We start from the raw sequence: 20,018 nt of genomic DNA on the forward strand, positions 1-20,018 counted from the left end.
ACCCTCTATAATAAAAGTGGACCCCTCTATAATAACAGCAGACCCTCTATAATAAAAGCGGACCCTCTATAATAACAGCGGACCCCTCTATAATAAAAGTGGACCCCTCTATAATAACAGCGGACCCTCTATAATAAAAGTGGACCCCTCTATAATAACAGCGGACCCTCTATAATAACAGCGGACCCTCTATAATAAAAGCGGACCCTCTATAATAACAGCGGACCCCTCTATAATAAAAGTGGACACCTCTATAATAACAGCGGACCCCTCTATAATAAAAGTGGACCCCTCTATAATAACAGCGGACCCTCTATAATAACAGCGGACCCTCTATAATAAAAGTGGACCCCTCTATAATAACAGCGGACCCTCTATAATAAAAGTGGACCCCTCTATAATAACAGCGGACCCTCTATAATAAAAGCGGACCCTCTATAATAACAGCGGACCCCTCTATAATAAAAGTGGACCCCTCTATAATAACAGCGGACCCTCTATAATAAAAGTGGACCCCTCTATAATAACAGCGGACCCTCTATAATAAAAGCGGACCCTCTATAATAAAAGCGGACCCTCTATAATAACAGCGGACCCTCTATAATAACAGCGGACCCTCTATAATAAAAGTGGACACCTCTATAATAACAGCGGACCCTCTATAATAAAAGTGGACCCCTCTATAATAACAGCGGACATTCTATAATAAAAGCGGAACCCTCTATAATAACAGCGGACCCTCTATAATAAAAGTGGACCCCTCTATAATAACAGCGGACCCTCTATAATAACAGCGGACCCTCTATAATAACAGCGGACCCATCTATAATAAAAGTGGACCCCTCTATAATAACAGCGGACCCTCTATAATAAAAGTGGACCCCTCTATAATAACAGCGGACCCTCTGTAATAAAAGTGGACCCCTCTATAATAACAGCGGACCCTCTATAATAAAAGCGGACCCTCTATAATAACAGCGGACCCCTCTATAATAACAGCGGACCCTCTATAATAACAGCGCACCCTCTATAATAACAGCGGACCCTCTATAATAACAGCGGACCCTCTATAATAACAGCGGACCCCTCTATAATAACAGCAGACCCTCTATAATAACAGCGGACCCTCTATAATAACAGCGCACCCTCTATAATAACAGCGGACCCTCTATAATAACAGCGGACCCTCTATAATAACAGCGGACCCCTCTATACTAACAGCGGACCCCTCTATAATAACAGCAGACCCCTCTATAATAAAAGTGGACCCCTCTATAATAACAGCGGACCCTCTATAATAACAGCGGACCCTCTATAATAACAGCGCACCCTCTATAATAACAGTGGACCCTCTATAATAACAGCGGACCCTCTATAATAACAGCGCACCCTCTATAATAACAGCGGACCCCTCTATAATAACAGCGGACCCTCTATAATAACAGCGGACCCTCTATAATAACAGCGGACCCCTCTATAATAACAGCGGACCCCTCTATAATAAAAGTGGACCCCTCTATAATAAAAGTGGACCCCTCTATAATAACAGCGGACCCTCTATAATAACAGCGGACCCTCTATAATAACAGCGCACCCTCTATAATAACAGCGCACCCTCTATAATAACAGCGCACCCTCTATAATAACAGCGGACCCTCTGTAATAACAGAGCACCCTCTATAATAACAGCGGACGCTCTATAATAACAGCGCACCCTCTATAATAACAGCGGACCCTCTATAATAACAGCGCACCCTCTATAATAACAGCGCACCCTCTATAATAACAGCGGACGCTCTATAATAACAGCGGACCCTCTAGAATAACAGCGGACCCTCTATAATAACAGCGGACCCTCTATAATAACAGCGGACCCCTCTATAATAACAGCGGACCCTCTATAATAACAGCAGACCCCTCTATAATAACAGCGGACCCTCTATAATAACAGCGGACCCTCTATAATAACAGCGCACCCTCTATAATAACAGCGGACCCTCTATAATAACAGCGGACCCTCTATAATAACAGCGGACCCTCTATAATAACAGCAGACCCTCTATAATAACAGCACACCCTCTATAATAAAAGTGGACCCCTCTATAATAACAGCGGACCCTCTATAATAACAGCGCACCCTCTATAATAACAGCGGACCCTCTATAATAACAGCGCACCCTCTATAATAACAGCGGACCCTCTATAATGACAGCAGACCCCTCTATAATAACAGCGGACCCTCTATAATAACAGCGCACCCTCTATAATAACAGCGCACCCTCTATAATAACAGCGCACCCTCTATAATAACAGCGGACCCTCTATAATAACAGCGCACCCTCTATAATAACAGCGGACCCTCTATAATAACAGCGGACCCTCTATAATAACAGCGCACCCTCTATAATAACAGCGGACCCTCTATAATAACAGCGGACCCTCTATAATAACAGCGGACCCCTCTATAATAACAGCGGACCCTCTATAATAACAGCAGACCCCTCTATAATAACAGCGGACCCTCTATAATAACAGCGGACCCTCTATAATAACAGCGCACCCTCTATAATAACAGCGGACCCTCTATAATAACAGCGGACCCTCTATAATAACAGCGGACCCTCTATAATAACAGCAGACCCTCTATAATAACAGCACACCCTCTATAATAAAAGTGGACCCCTCTATAATAACAGCGGACCCTCTATAATAACAGCGCACCCTCTATAATAACAGCGCACCCTCTATAATAACAGCGGACCCTCTATAATAACAGCGCACCCTCTATAATAACAGCGGACCCTCTATAATAACAGCGGACCCTCTATAATAACAGCGCACCCTCTATAATAACAGCGGACCCTCTATAATAACAGCGGACCCTCTATATGAATTTTCCGGGGTGGTAGGCGGCAGTGTAGTTCAGTCCTTGCTGCAGTCATAGAAATGTCTCTCCATAATGATAATCCGCAGTCATTTATTTAATGTCTCTCAGTAAAATAAATGCGAGGAATGATTAGTATTATTACTGTGGGATTATTATGTCCAGTGAACCATTATAAACCCGGATGAAACATTTATGATGTTTACTCTCTGCACAATGTAGCTCAACCCCCCATTTAAAGGGAATTTCCCATAAACTGATGGGCAGAGGAAGAGACGAAAAACTTAAAAAGTCTCCACCAGCTTTTTCTTCGTTAATATAATAAAGTAAATGAAAATTTGATAAAAAAATTAGCCCCCCCCCCCATATAAAAGGGTTCTCTATTATTGTGAAATTGTTGACCTATTCTGATCACAGGTCATCCATATCAGGGTGTTGGTAGTTCGACACTGAGTGTGCCTACTGATTGGCTGACATTAGTAGGTCTGATTCAGGCAAAAAACAGCGCCATATGCCATTTAGTGGCCAAATTATGTAACTGCAACTCAGTTTCCACGGCACATTGTACAGAGCCGGACTCATTACTGCTGATGTCAGCTGATATATGGGGTAGCCTATAGCTATATATGGAGACCCGTATCCATATAATCCAAAAATAGTTAAACTACAACAAGATTTTATTTGTTTTTTTGATCTTACCTTCTTTTGTTGCAGAACATTTTCCACGGGAGCATGTCTCTGGACCAATTGTATTTCGCCCGTCCGATACCAGGATTTGCCAATTACAGGACCCCGCTACAAGGTCTTTATCTGTGCGGCAGTGGAGCGCATCCAGGTACGGTGCCATTCATTATTATATGGGGTAAACTGGGTAATAGCCGGGTATATAGGTATTTAAAGGACATGTCTACAAACACTACCTTGTTATACCCAATAATGCACAGCTTAGTCACGTGAGGTGATCACAGGTTGCCCGTTTCCAGCCTCTGTAACAATGTGACCCTTTAATTAGCAAATAGGAGCTGAAAAGTCTTTCCAGCCCATTGCGAGGGCTCGTGTAGGTGCCCATAGCGGTACCCATTGAAATTGATAGGGAACCCCTTTCCAGTTGCTCCTGTTGTGTCAAGTTTTATGGTTTTATTAAGATAAACCTGCAGACAAAGATATAATCCATGTAGAAACACGTGCTAGTGGATAGAACTTTCCAGAACAACAGTTTTTTTCCCTTTACGGGACCCCATTTTTGACAATCAATTATTCATTAAAAGTGTATTGTGAACATAAATGGTTAACAAGCCCCATTGCCATATCCCTTATACCAGGCGTCAGGGACCTTTTTGGTTGAGAGAGTCATGAACACCACATATTTTAAATTGTAATTCTGTGAGAGCCATACAATATGCACATGTCCCCCAGTAGATAGGTAGCCATGGCACATGTCCCCAAGTAGATAGGTAGCCACGGCACATGTCCCCAAGTAGATAGGTAGCCACGGCACATGTCCCCAAGTAGATAGGTAGCCACAGCACATGTCCCCCAGTAGATAGGTAGCCACGGCACATGTCCCCAAGTAGATAGGTAGCCACGGCACATGGCCCCAAGTAGATAGGTAGCCATGGCACATGTCCCCAAGTAGATAGGTAGCCACAGCACATGTCCCCCAGTAGATAGGTAGCCACGGCACATGTCCCCAAGTAGATAGGTAGCCACGGCACATGGCCCCCAGTAGATAGGTAGCCACGGCACATGTCCCCAAGTAGATAGGTAGCCACGGCACATGGCCCCCAGTAGATAGGTAGCCACAGCACATGCTTCCCAGTAGATAGGTAGCCACAGCACATGTCCCCCAGTAGATAGGTAGCCATAGCACATGCCCCCAGTAGTTAGGTAGCCACAGCACATACTCCCAGTAGATAGGTAGCCACAGCACATGTCCCCCAGTAGATAGGTAGCCACAGCACATGTCCCCCAGTAGATAGGTAACCACAGCACATGTCCCCCAGTAGATAGGTAGCCACAGCACATGCCCCCCAGTAGATAGGTAACCACGGCACATTCCCCCATTAGATAGGTAGCCCTAGTACATGGACCCCAGTGAATAGGTAGCCATGGCACATGGCCCCCAGTAGATAGGTAGCCACAGCACAAGCCCTTCCATTAGATAGTAACATCCCTGCATGCATCCAGTGATTAGCGCTGCACAAGGTGCCGATCGCTATTAATCAATGATTTGTCTGCGAGCCAGATGCTGCCATCCAAAGAGCCACATCTGGCTCCCGAGCCATAGGTTGCCTACCCCTGATCTAGACATCAGCTGTAAGTGCCCAGTAACACATTGGTAAGTGTTCTATTCACCTGCAGCGCCTCTAGAGGAGAAAATAGGCATTACAGAATTCTCATTGACATCAGTGGGCTATCTGTATAATGATGGGTGCTTTATACAGAGGCATGCTCTGACTCTGACTAATACATGAGGATCCTGAAAGATGACTCTTTATTTAGACTCAGCATCACATAATAAATAATAACTGTGGCAAATCTCAAACATGTATTTTGTTGTGATCACCTCTGTGCGATCCTCTGGTCCTTATAACAGTTACATATTACAAGAATAGGTGTAAAGAACTAAGCACAGGAAATCTTTCTTCCTAGTGTGATGGATGGGAGCAGACAGTGCAGAGTACAGATCTTATAACTCATGGATGAAATGTTTGCAAATATTCACCATAGCCATTGATTTTCAGACTTTACCGTCGTGGCTCGAGCTCCTTTGTCCTTGAGCTGAAAGAGATTCGCAAAGTAGTTATAAATTTCCAAATAGACTGTAATAAAAATCCTCACTAAATATATATCTATGAAATTTCCCAAGTCATGTTTACCATCAAAACATTCCAGATGCAGACAAGTGTCCGGGATTGCAAAGCTGGTGCAATTGTGTTGCAGTCGGTAGTAAGACTGGATGACATGGGAACTAGAGGAACTGTAGTGACTGCATTTATGGTGAAACTGCAGTGATGAAGCAAAGGTGAAACTGTGCAACATTAAAGCTGAGCTGTGCTCATACAGTGATAGAGCCGAGCTGTGGTTGTGCTGCCATGAATAAGCGCTTAACCACTAAGCCACAAAGTTAAGACATGCTTGTAGGGGGTCTACAAACACTTACAACGTAGTAGCAAGTGATCACTGATCTGGCAGATTCGACCTCTGGTGTAGCTTTGAGAGATACAGGACTAGCCAGATTTTTAAAACAATGACCGGTGATAGCACATGGAAGCAGCGGGTTTCAATAGAGCAAAACATTAAATCTTGGATAGGGAAGTAGCAAATTGCAGGGAAAACTTTTAAGTTATACTGGGGCTCATTTACTAAGGGTCTGCGGATCGAACTTTCGTCGGATTTTTGACATTTTTGGGATTTGCGCAGCTGTGACAGGTATTTAACTGGGGATTTTATCGCAGCTGCGCTGCTTTCATGCGACGGAAGTCAGAGGGCGGGCCGTCGGACGTTCCGACTCATTCGAACCGAGCACTGAATTTAACATTCAAATTGTGTCGCAAGACAATGCACTTACATGCACCAGAAAGAAGAAGGTGAACTCCAGGACCTGAGCGGGGAAGTGACACATGCAGGATATCGGGTGCACGATCTTAGTGACTCCCCGCACAGCGCATTATACACGGACAATGCACTTACATGCACCAGGAAGAAGAAGGTGAACTCCAGGGACCTGAGCGGGGAAGCGACATATGCAGGATATCGGGCGCAGGATCTTAGTGACTCCCCGCACAGCGCATTATACACGGACAATGCACTTACATGCACCAGGAAGAAGAAGGTGAACTCCAGGACCTGAGCGGGGAAGCGACACATGCAGGATATCGGGCGCAGGATCTTAGTGACTCCCTGCACAGCGCATTATACACGGACAATGCACTTACATGCACCAGGAAGAAGAAGGTGAACTCCAGGGACCTGAGCGGGGAAGCGACACATGCAGGATATCAGGCGCACGATCTTAGTGACTCCCCGCACAGCACATTATACACGGACAATGCACTTACATGCACCAGGAAGAAGAAGGTGAACTCCGGGGACCTGAGCGGGGAAGCGACACATGCAGGATATCGGGCGCAGGATCTTAGTGACTCCCCGCACAGCGCATTATACACGGACAATGCACTTACATGCACCAGGAAGAAGAAGGTGAACTCTGGGGACCTGAGCGGGGAAGCGACACATGCAGGATATCGGGCGCAGGATCTTAGTGACTCCGCGCACAGCGCATTATACACGGACAATGCACTTACATGCACCAGAAAGAAGAAGGTGAACTCCGGGGACCTGAGCGGGGAAGCGACACATGCAGGATATCGGGCGCAGGATCTTAGTGACTCCCCGCACAGCGCATTATACACGGACAATGCACTTACATGCACCAGGAAGAAGAAGGTGAACTCCGGGGACCTGAGCAGGGAAGTGACACATGCAGGATATCTAAATACAAGAATCAAAAGGTTTTGGAGTATGTGCGGGTGCGCTAACAACCAGATTAGGAGATGAGAGGTATACAATGATCTAATGGTATACAGTAATTGGAAAAAAGATCGGATAAATTATGTGTATTTTAATTTTAATAGATACAGCAGTAAAAGCAATCCAATGGTTACGCGTTTCGGGAGACACTCCCTTCGTCAGACCATAACTAGAACATACAATAAGAAATATACAATAAAAAGTTTAAATAAAATGAAAGAAATAAATAAAATATTTGTTGAAAAGTGATCGGCAAGGTAGAGTATGGGCAAAGGATGTTTGACATACCATATACTAGGTGGTACTATAGAGATAACGTGTACAGGAAGATGTATTAAAGCGGTAAACAAATACAAATGAGGATATATTCAGCTAATCACATAAAGGACAAGTGAATAAATTATATTAAATAAATTATATATAGAGGTTATAATAGATAACAAGGGGTGTAAATGGTATTGAAAATATGTACTTACAAGCTGATTAGATCGATGAGGAAAGGTGCTGCTGCTTGACTCGGGGCTAGTGAGCCAACTGAATTTATGGCGCTCAGGAACGCCGGCGCCTGCGCAGTCGCGAAGCGAAACTGGCGCATGCGCAGAATGGAAAGGCCACTCGCGGTCACGACGGAGGACTGGCGCATGCGCAGTACGGAAGGGACACTGGCAATGAAGATGGATCCTTGTGAAATAGGAAAACGGTTATAAATGTATGCGCCGATGTGCATCTAAATGTGGGCAAGAAAGGGAGAAGATGATATAAGAGAGATAATTGATATATAAGTGACAACAATTATTATATAACCCACTGGATAGGTTATTTGGGGATGGAGGGGGGGGGGGGGAGGGGGGAAACCACAGGGAGGTAAAAATACCGGAATAGAGTAGATATACAATTTTAAGAACAATTATAAAGTAATAAAATATAATAATACAATTAATACAAGACATAATATGCAGCGAGGGCAATCAAGTAATTAAGTACAAAGGTCACAACAATTGGATGGCAAAATGCATCATAAAATATATCACATATGATATCACAATATATATGACAAACTGCATCATAAAATATATATATCAAAGTTACACAAAAGAAATATACACAATGTCAATAATGGATAAAAACAGTGGTTTAGAATAAAAGTCCATGTGTTATATTTGATCAACTATTAATGAGTATATTAGCAGAAATGGAAGCGGTCAAAAGATGTTTTCTAAGCTTTCATTTAGACCGGCCGGAGCCAGAGTCTGGAGCTTGTAGATCCAGTACATTTCCCGTTTGGTAAGATGGTTATATCTCTGAGGGGTGGACGGGGGAATATATTCAATCGGGGTGATGCTGAAATCCCTATAGTTATGTTGATGATGTTGAGCAGCATGTCTAGATATACTGTGCAAGAGGAAGCCGTTACAGATATTGCTTCTATGTTTGTTTAAACGCTCTCTTAGTGGTTGGATAGTCCGACCGATATATTGCAGTTTACAACTACACTCAATTAGATAGATGACGTAGTTAGAGCTACAATTCAAGAAATTGTTAATCTGAAAGGTCTCGCCAGAGTTGTTAGATGTAAATGTTGTTTTTCTGTGACTGATTGTTTCGCAGCATTTACATAACTTATGGCCGCACCTGTAACTACCCAACATTTTGGGAAAGAAGGAAGAGGAAGTGGTGTTATGTTTGGTGGTGCGTAAGCGACTGGGAGCCACTATATTTTTCAGGGTGCGTGACCTTCTAAAAGTGATCTTAGGGTTATTTGGCAGAATGTTTTTGAGGTGAGGGTCATGAAGGAGTAAGCCCCAATGTTTTTTGAGAACTCTCCTAATTGCTGCCCCGTCATCTGAGAAAGTGGTGATGAAATTGACATCGTTATTCGGATTCTCGGTTGTTTTTACTCTCGTCTTGAGACAATCAGTTTGGCTCAGAGTACCGGCCTTAGTGAGTGCTGAGGAGATTAGGGGGGGAGGATAACCTTTTGCCCTGAACCTGTCACTTAGAATTTTGCTTTGTTCCTCAAAGTCTTTATTTGTGGTGCAGTTACGTCTTATTCGTTTATACTGACCATATGGAATGTTTGTTTTCCATTTTTTGTAGTGATTGCTGGTAAAATCAAGGTAACTGTTGCTATCTACAGTCTTAAAAAATGCAATATCTGTAACGGCTTCCTCTTGCACAGTATATCTAGACATGCTGCTCAACATCATCAACGTAACTATAGGGATTTCAGCATCACCCCGATTGAATATATTCCCCCGTCCACCCCTCAGAGATATAACCATCTTACCAAACGGGAAATGTACTGGATCTACAAGCTCCAGACTCTGGCTCCGGCCGGTCTAAATGAAAGCTTAGAAAACATCTTTTGACCGCTTCCATTTCTGCTAATATACTCATTAATAGTTGATCAAATATAACACATGGACTTTTATTCTAAACCACTGTTTTTATCCATTATTGACATTGTGTATATTTCTTTTGTGTAACTTTGATATATATATTTTATGATGCAGTTTGTCATATATATTGTGATATCATATGTGATATATTTTATGATGCATTTTGCCATCCAATTGTTGTGACCTTTGTACTTAATTACTTGATTGCCCTCGCTGCATATTATGTCTTGTATTAATTGTATTATTATATTTTATTACTTTATAATTGTTCTTAAAATTGTATATCTACTCTATTCCGGTATTTTTACCTCCCTGTGGTTTCCCCCCTCCCCCCCCCCCCCCCCTCCATCCCCAAATAACCTATCCAGTGGGTTATATAATAATTGTTGTCACTTATATATCAATTATCTCTCTTATATCATCTTCTCCCTTTCTTGCCCACATTTAGACGCACATCGGCGCATACATTTATAACCGTTTTCCTATTTCACAAGGATCCATCTTCATTGCCAGTGTCCCTTCCGTACTGCGCATGCGCCAGTCCTCCGTCGTGACCGCGAGTGGCCTTTCCATTCTGCGCATGCGCCAGTTTCGCTTCGCGACTGCGCAGGCGCCGGCGTTCCTGAGCGCCATAAATTCAGTTGGCTCACTAGCCCCGAGTCAAGCAGCAGCACCTTTCCTCATCGATCTAATCAGCTTGTAAGTACATATTTTCAATACCATTTACACCCCTTGTTATCTATTATAACCTCTATATATAATTTATTTAATATAATTTATTCACTTGTCCTTTATGTGATTAGCTGAATATATCCTCATTTGTATTTGTTTACCGCTTTAATACATCTTCCTGTACACGTTATCTCTATAGTACCACCTAGTATATGGTATGTCAAACATCCTTTGCCCATACTCCACCTTGCCGATCACTTTTCAACAAATATTTTATTTATTTCTTTCATTTTATTTAAACTTTTTATTGTATATTTCTTATTGTATGTTCTAGTTATGGTCTGACGAAGGGAGTGTCTCCCGAAACGCGTAACCATTGGATTGCTTTTACTGCTGTATCTATTAAAATTAAAATACACATAATTTATCCGATCTTTTTTCCAATTACTGTATACCATTAGATCATTGTATACCTCTCATCTCCTAATCTGGTTGTTAGCGCACCCGCACATACTCCAAAACCTTTTGATTCTTGTATTTACACACCATTACGGTTTCCGTCGGATACCGGTCATTGGAGTAAGTGGGAGCTGCTCAAGACACCATTATTGGAGACCCGTTTAAGGAGTGGATACCTCATTTCCCTCCTTCCTTACTGCACTTTTACAAGTGCTCAACAGGTGAGCACACTCTTTACTTACCTTTTTTCACTTCCCCGACGATATCATGCGAGGTGCCGTCCTCCTTGTTGTCCCTTTTTTTGTTTTTCACTGTCTTTTTACATGCAGGATATCGGGTGCAGGATCTTAGTGACTCCCCGCACAGCGCATTATACACGGACAATGCACTTACATGCACCAGAAAGAAGAAGGTGAACTCCAGGGACCTGAGCCGGGAAGCGACACATGCAGGATATCAGGCGCACGATCTTAGTGACTCCTCGCACAGCGCATTATACACGGACAATGCACTTACATGCACCAGGAAGAAGAAGGTGAACTCCAGGGACCTGAGCGGGGAAGCGACACATGCAGGATATCGGACACATGATCTTAGTGACTCCCCACACAGCGCATTATACACGGACAATGCACTTACATGCACCAGGAAGAAGAAGGTGAACTCCAGGGACCTGAGCGGGGAAGTGACACATGCAGGATATCGGGAGCATGATCTTAGTGACTCCCCGCACAGCGCATTATATAAGGACAATGCACTTACATGCACCAGGAAGAAGAAGGTGAACTCCGGGGACCTGAGCGGGGAAGCGACACATGCAGGATATCGGGCGCACGATCTTAGTGACTCCCCGTACAGCGCATTATACACGGACAATGAACTTACATGCACCAGGAGGAAGAAGGTGAACTCCGGGGACCTGAGCAGGGAAGTGACACATGCAGGATATCGGACGCAGGATCTTAGTGACTCCCCGCACAGCGCATTATACACGGACAATGCACTTACATGCACCAGGAAGAAGAAGGTGAACTCCGGGGACCTGAGCGGGGAAGCGACACATGCAGGATATCGGGTGCACGATCTTAGTGACTCCCCGCACAGCGCATTATACACAGACAATGGACTTACATGCACCAGGAAGAAGAAGGTGAACTCCAGGGACCTGAGCGGGGAAGTGACACATGCAGGATATTGGGCGCAGGATCTTAGTGACTCCCCGCACAGCTCATTATACACGGACAATGCACTTACATGCACCAGGAAGAAGAAGGTGAACTCCTGGGACCTGAGCGGGGAAGTGACACATGCAGGATATCGGGCGCAGGATCTTAGTGACTCCCCACACAGCTCATTATACACGGACAATGCACTTACATACACCAGGAAGAAGAAGGTGAACTCCAGGGACCTGAGCGGGGAAGTGACACATGCAGGATATCGGGGGCAGGATCTTAGTGACTCCCCGCACAGTGCATTATACACGGACAATGCACTTACATGCACCAGGAAGAAGAAGGTGAACTCCGGGGACCTGAGTGGGGAAGCGACACATGCAGGATATCGGACGCACAATCTTAATGACTCCCCGCACAGCACATTATACACGGACAATGCACTTACATGCACCAGGAAGAAGAAGGTGAACTCCGGGGACCTGAGCAGGGAAGTGACACATGCAGGATATCGGGAGCATGATCTTAGTGACTCCCCGCACAGCGCATTATACACGGACAATGCACTTACATGCACCAGGAAGAAGAAGGTGAACTCCGGGGACCTGAGCGGGGAAGCGACACATGCAGGATATCGGGGGCAGGATCTTAGTGACTCCCTGCACAGTGCATTATACACGGACAATGCACTTACATGCACCAGGAAGAAGAAGGTGAACTCCAGGGACCTGAGCGGGGAAGCGACACATGCAGGATATCAGGGGCAGGATCTTTGTGACTCCTCGCACAGCGCATTATACACGGACAATGCACTTACATGCACCAGGAAGAAGAAGGTGAACTCCGGGGACCTGAGCAGGGAAGCAACACATGCAGGATATCGGGGGCAGGATCTTAGTGACTCCCTGCACAGTGCATTATACACGGACAATGCACTTACATGCACCAGGAAGAAGAAGGTGAACTCCAGGGACCTGAGCGGGGAAGCGACACATGCAGGATATCAGGGGCAGGATCTTTGTGACTCCTCGCACAGCGCATTATACACGGACAATGCACTTACATGCACCAGGAAGAAGAAGGTGAACTCCGGGGACCTGAGCAGGGAAGCAACACATGCAGGATATCGGGCGCACGATCTTTGTGACTCCCCGCACAGCGCATTATACACGGACAATGCACTTACATGCACCAGGAAGAAGAAGGAGAACTCCAGGGACCTGAGCGGGGAAGTGACACATGCAGGATATCAGGTGCAGGATCTTTGTGACTCCCCGCACAGCACATTATACACGGACAATGCACTTACATGCACCAGGAAGAAGAAGGTGAACTCCAGGGACCTGAGCGGGGAAGCGACACATGCAGGATATCGGACACATGATCTTAGTGACTCCCCACACAGCGCATTATACAAGGACAATGCACTTACATGCACCAGGAAGAAGAAGGTGAACTCCGGGGACCTGAGCGGGGAAGCGACACATGCAGGATATCGGGCGCACGATCTTAGTGACTCCCCGTACAGCGCATTATACACGGACAATGAACTTACATGCACCAGGAGGAAGAAGGTGAACTCCGGGGACCTGAGCAGGGAAGTGACACATGCAGGATATCGGACGCAGGATCTTAGTGACTCCCCGCACAGCGCATTATACACGGACAATGCACTTACATGCACCAGGAAGAAGAAGGTGAACTCCGGGGACCTGAGCGGGGAAGCGACACATGCAGGATATCGGGTGCACGATCTTAGTGACTCCCCGCACAGCGCATTATACACAGACAATGGACTTACATGCACCAGGAAGAAGAAGGTGAACTCCAGGGACCTGAGCGGGGAAGTGACACATGCAGGATATTGGGCGCAGGATCTTAGTGACTCCCCGCACAGCTCATTATACACGGACAATGCACTTACATGCACCAGGAAGAAGAAGGTGAACTCCTGGGACCTGAGCGGGGAAGTGACACATGCAGGATATCGGGCGCAGGATCTTAGTGACTCCCCACACAGCTCATTATACACGGACAATGCACTTACATACACCAGGAAGAAGAAGGTGAACTCCAGGGACCTGAGCGGGGAAGTGACACATGCAGGATATCGGGGGCAGGATCATAGTGACTCCCCGCACAGTGCATTATACACGGACAATGCACTTACATGCACCAGGAAGAAGAAGGTGAACTCCGGGGACCTGAGTGGGGAAGCGACACATGCAGGATATCGGACGCACAATCTTAATGACTCCCCGCACAGCACATTATACACGGACAATGCACTTACATGCACCAGGAAGAAGAAGGTGAACTCCGGGGACCTGAGCAGGGAAGTGACACATGCAGGATATCGGGAGCATGATCTTAGTGACTCCCCGCACAGCGCATTATACACGGACAATGCACTTACATGCACCAGGAAGAAGAAGGTGAACTCCGGGGACCTGAGCGGGGAAGCGACACATGCAGGATATCGGGGGCAGGATCTTAGTGACTCCCTGCACAGTGCATTATACACGGACAATGCACTTACATGCACCAGGAAGAAGAAGGTGAACTCCAGGGACCTGAGCGGGGAAGCGACACATGCAGGATATCAGGGGCAGGATCTTTGTGACTCCTCGCACAGCGCATTATACACGGACAATGCACTTACATGCACCAGGAAGAAGAAGGTGAACTCCGGGGACCTGAGCAGGGAAGCAACACATGCAGGATATCGGGGGCAGGATCTTAGTGACTCCCTGCACAGTGCATTATACACGGACAATGCACTTACATGCACCAGGAAGAAGAAGGTGAACTCCAGGGACCTGAGCGGGGAAGCGACACATGCAGGATATCAGGGGCAGGATCTTTGTGACTCCTCGCACAGCGCATTATACACGGACAATGCACTTACATGCACCAGGAAGAAGAAGGTGAACTCCGGGGACCTGAGCAGGGAAGCAACACATGCAGGATATCGGGCGCACGATCTTTGTGACTCCCCGCACAGCGCATTATACACGGACAATGCACTTACATGCACCAGGAAGAAGAAGGAGAACTCCAGGGACCTGAGCGGGGAAGTGACACATGCAGGATATCGGGAGCATGATCTTAGTGACTCCCCGCACAGCGCATTATACAAGGACAATGCACTTACATGCACCAGGAAGAAGAAGGTGAACTCCGGGGACCTGAGCGGGGAAGCGACACATGCAGGATATCGGGCGCACGATCTTAGTGACTCCCCGTACAGCGCATTATACACGGACATTACACTTACATACACCAGGAAGAAGAAGGATGAACTCCTGGGACCTGAGCGGGGAAGCGACACATGCAGGATATCGGGTGCAGGATCTTAGTGACTCCCCGTACAGCGCATTATACACGGACAATGCACTTACATGCACCAGGAGGAAAAAGGTGAACTCCGGGGACCTGAGCGGGGAAGCGACACATGCAGGATATCGGGCGCACGATCTTAGTGACTCCCCGCACAGCGCATTATACACGGACAATGCACTTACATGCACCAGGAAGAAGAAGGGGAACTCCGGGGACCTGAGCGGGGAAGTGACACATGCAGGATATCGGGAGCATGATCTTAGTGACTCCCCGCACAGCGCATTATACACGGACAATGCACTTACATGCACCAGGAAGAAGAAGGTGAACTCCAGGGACCTGAGCGGGGAAGCGACACATGCAGGATATCGGGGGCAGGATCTTAGTGACTCCCTGCACAGTGCATTATACACGGACAATGCACTTACATGCACCAGGAAGAAGAAGGTGAACTCCAGGGACCTGAGCGGGGAAGCGACACATGCAGGATATCAGGGGCAGGATCTTTGTGACTCCTCGCACAGCGCATTATACACGGACAATGCACTTACATGCACCAGGAAGAAGAAGGTGAACTCCGGGGACCTGAGCAGGGAAGCAACACATGCAGGATATCGGGCGCACGATCTTTGTGACTCCCCGCACAGCGCATTATACACGGACAATGCACTTACATGCACCAGGAAGAAGAAGGTGAACTCCAGGGACCTGAGCGGGGAAGCGACACATGCAGGATATCGGGGGCAGGATCTTAGTGACTCCCTGCACAGTGCATTATACACGGACAATGCACTTACATGCACCAGGAAGAAGAAGGTGAACTCCAGGGACCTGAGCGGGGAAGCGACACATGCAGGATATCAGGGGCAGGATCTTTGTGACTCCTCGCACAGCGCATTATACACGGACAATGCACTTACATGCACCAGGAAGAAGAAGGTGAACTCCGGGGACCTGAGCAGGGAAGCAACACATGCAGGATATCGGGCGCACGATCTTTGTGACTCCCCGCACAGCGCATTATACACGGACAATGCACTTACATGCACCAGGAAGAAGAAGGAGAACTCCAGGGACCTGAGCGGGGAAGTGACACATGCAGGATATCGGGAGCATGATCTTAGTGACTCCCCGCACAGCGCATTATACAAGGACAATGCACTTACATGCACCAGGAAGAAGAAGGTGAACTCCGGGGACCTGAGCGGGGAAGCGACACATGCAGGATATCGGGCGCACGATCTTAGTGACTCCCCGTACAGCGCATTATACACGGACAATGCACTTACATGCACCAGGAGGAAAAAGGTGAACTCCGGGGACCTGAGCGGGGAAGCGACACATGCAGGATATCGGGAGCATGATCTTAGTGACTCCCCGCACAGCGCATTATACACGGACAATGCACTTACATGCACCAGGAAGAAGAAGGTGAACTCCGGGGACCTGAGCGGGGAAGCGACACATGCAGGATATCGGGTGCACGATCTTAGTGACTCCCCGCACAGCGCATTATACACGGACAATGCACTTACATGCACCAGGAAGAAGAAGGTGAACTCCAGGGACCTGAGCGGGGAAGTGACACATGCAGGATATCGGGCGCACAATCTTAGTGACTCCCCGCACAGCGCATTATACACAGACAATGCACTTACATGCACCAGGAAGAAGAAGGTGAACACCGGGGACCTGAGCAGGGAAGCGACACATGCAGGATATCGGGCGCACGATCTTTGTGACTCCCCGCACAGCGCATTATACACGGACAATGCACTTACATACACCAGGAAGAAGAAGGTGAACTCCAGGGACCTGAGCGGGGAAGTGACACATGCAGGATATCGGGGGCAGGATCTTAGTGACTCCCCGCACAGCGCATTATACACAGACAATGCACTTACATGCACCAGGAAGAAGAAGGTGAACTCCAGGGACCTGAGCGGGGAAGTGACACATGCAGGATATCGGGCGCACAATCTTAGTGACTCCCCGCACAGCACATTATACACGGACAATGCACTTACATGCACCAGGAAGAAGAAGGTGAACACCGGGGACCTGAGCAGGGAAGCGACACATGCAGGATATCGGGCGCACGATCTTTGTGACTCCCCGCACAGCGCATTATACACGGACAATGCACTTACATACACCAGGAAGAAGAAGGTGAACTCCAGGGACCTGAGCGGGGAAGTGACACATGCAGGATATCGGGGGCAGGATCTTAGTGACTCCCCGCACAGCGCATTATACACTGACAATGCACTTACATGCACCAGGAAGAAGAAGGTGAACTCCGGGGACCTGAGCAGGGAAGTGTCACATGCAGGATATCGGGCGCACGATCTTAGTGACTCCCCGTACAGCGCATTATACACGGACAATGCACTTACATGCACCAGGAAGAAGAAGGTGAACTCCGGGGACCTGAGCAGGGAAGTGACACATGCAGGATATCGGGGGCATGATCTTAGTGACTCCCCGCACAGCGCATTATACACGGACAATGCACTTACATGCACCAGGAAGAAGAAGGTGAACTCTGGGGACCTGAGCGGGGAAGTGACACATGCAGGATATCGGGTGCACAATCTTAGTGACTCCCTGCACAGCGCATTATACACAGACAATGCACTTACATGCACCAGGAAGAAGAAGGTGAACTCCAGGGACCTGAGCGGGGAAGTGACACATGCAGGATATCGGGAGCATGATCTTAGTGACTCCCCGCACAGCGCATTATACACGGACATTGCACTTACATGCACCAGGAAGAAGAAGGTGAACTCTGGGGACCTGAGCGGGGAAGTGACACATGCAGGATATCGGGTGCACAATCTTAGTGACTCCCTGCACAGCGCATTATACACGGACAATGCACTTACATGCACCAGGAAGAAGAAGGTGAACTCCGGGGACCTGAGCGGGGAAGCGACACATGCAGGATATTGGGGGACGATCTTAGTGACTCCCTGCACAGCGCATTATACACAGACAATGCACTTACATGCACCAGGAAGAAGAAGGTGAACTCCGGGGACCTGAGCAGGGAAGCGACACATGCAGGATATCGGGCGCACAATCTTTGTGACTCCCCGCACAGCGCATTATACACGGACAATGCACTTACATACACCAGGAAGAAGAAGGTGAACTCCAGGGACCTGAGCGGGGAAGCGACACATGCAGGATATCGGGCGCAGGATCTTAGTGACTCCCCGCACAGCGCATTATACACGGACAATGCACTTACATGCACCAAGAAGAAGAAGGTGAATTCCGGGGACCTGAGCGGGGAAGTGACACATGCAGGAAATCGGACGCAGGATCTTAGTGACTCCCCGCACAGCGCATTATACACGGACAATGCACTTACATCCACGAGGAAGAAGAAGGTGAACTCCAGGGACCTGAGTGGGGAAGCGACACATGCAGGATATCGGGCGCAGGATCTTAGTGACTCCCCGCACAGCGCATTACACACGGACAATGCACTTACATGCACCAGGAAGAAGAAGGTGAACTCCGGGGACCTGAGCGGGGAAACGACACATGCAGGATATCGGGCGCACGATCTTAGTGACTCCCCGCACAGCACATTATACACGGACAATGCACTTACATGCACCAGGAAGAAGAAGGTGAACTCCGGGGACCTGAGCGGGGAAGCGACACATGCAGGATATCGGGTGCAGGGTCTCAGTGACTCCCCGCACAGCGCATTATACACGGACAATGCACTTACATGCACCAGGAAGAAGAAAGTGAACTCCTGGGACCTGAGCGGGGCAGTGACACATGCAGGATATCGGGTGCAGGGTCTTAGTGACTCCCCGCACAGCGCATTATACACGGACAATGCACTTACATGCACTAGGAAGAAGAAGGTGAACTCTGGGGACCTGAGCGGGGAAGTGACACATGCAGGATATCGGGCGCAGGATCTTAGTGACTCCCCGCACAGCGCATTATACACGGACAATGCACTTACATGCACCAGGAAGAAGAAGGTGAACTCTGGGGACCTGAGCGGGGAAGTGACACATGCAGGATATCGGGCGCAGGATCTTATTGACTCCCTGCACAGCGCATTATACACGGACAATACACTTACCACCACCAGGAAGAAGAAGGTGAACTCCAGGGACCTGAGCGGGGAAACGACACATGCAGGATAACGGGCGCAGGATCTTAGTGACTCCCCGCACAGCGCATTATACAGGGACAATGCACTTACATGCACCAGGAAGAAGAAGGTGAACTCCAGGGACCTGAGCGGGGAAGTGACGCATGCAGGATATCAGGTGCACGATCTTAGTGACTCCCCGCACAGCGCATTATACACGGACAATGCACTTACATGCACCAGGAAGAAGGTGAACTCCGGGGACCTGAGCGGGGAAGTGACACATGCAGGATATCGGAGGCACAATCTTAGTGACTCCCCGCACAGCGCATTATACACGGACAATGCACTTACATGCACCAGGAAGAAGAAGGTGAACTCCGGGGACCTGAGCGGGGAAGCGACACATGCAGGATATCGGGCGC

At 47.6% G+C, this 20,018-nt stretch overlaps 1 protein-coding gene across 1 annotated transcript in view; it reads left to right on the plus strand.

Moving 5' to 3' along the window:
• The window catches only part of PYROXD2 (pyridine nucleotide-disulphide oxidoreductase domain 2), an 83,218-nt gene that overhangs the window by 59,291 nt on the left and 3,909 nt on the right, over positions 1-20,018 (plus strand). The window contains exon 15 of the mRNA XM_072129918.1: positions 3,599-3,719. Coding sequence (XP_071986019.1) covers positions 3,599-3,719 — 121 coding nt within the window. The remainder of the gene's footprint in view (positions 1-3,598; positions 3,720-20,018) is intronic.

The sequence above is a fragment of the Engystomops pustulosus genome, chromosome 11 (genome assembly GCF_040894005.1).
Source record: "Engystomops pustulosus chromosome 11, aEngPut4.maternal, whole genome shotgun sequence".
NCBI lineage: Eukaryota > Metazoa > Chordata > Amphibia > Anura > Leptodactylidae > Engystomops > Engystomops pustulosus.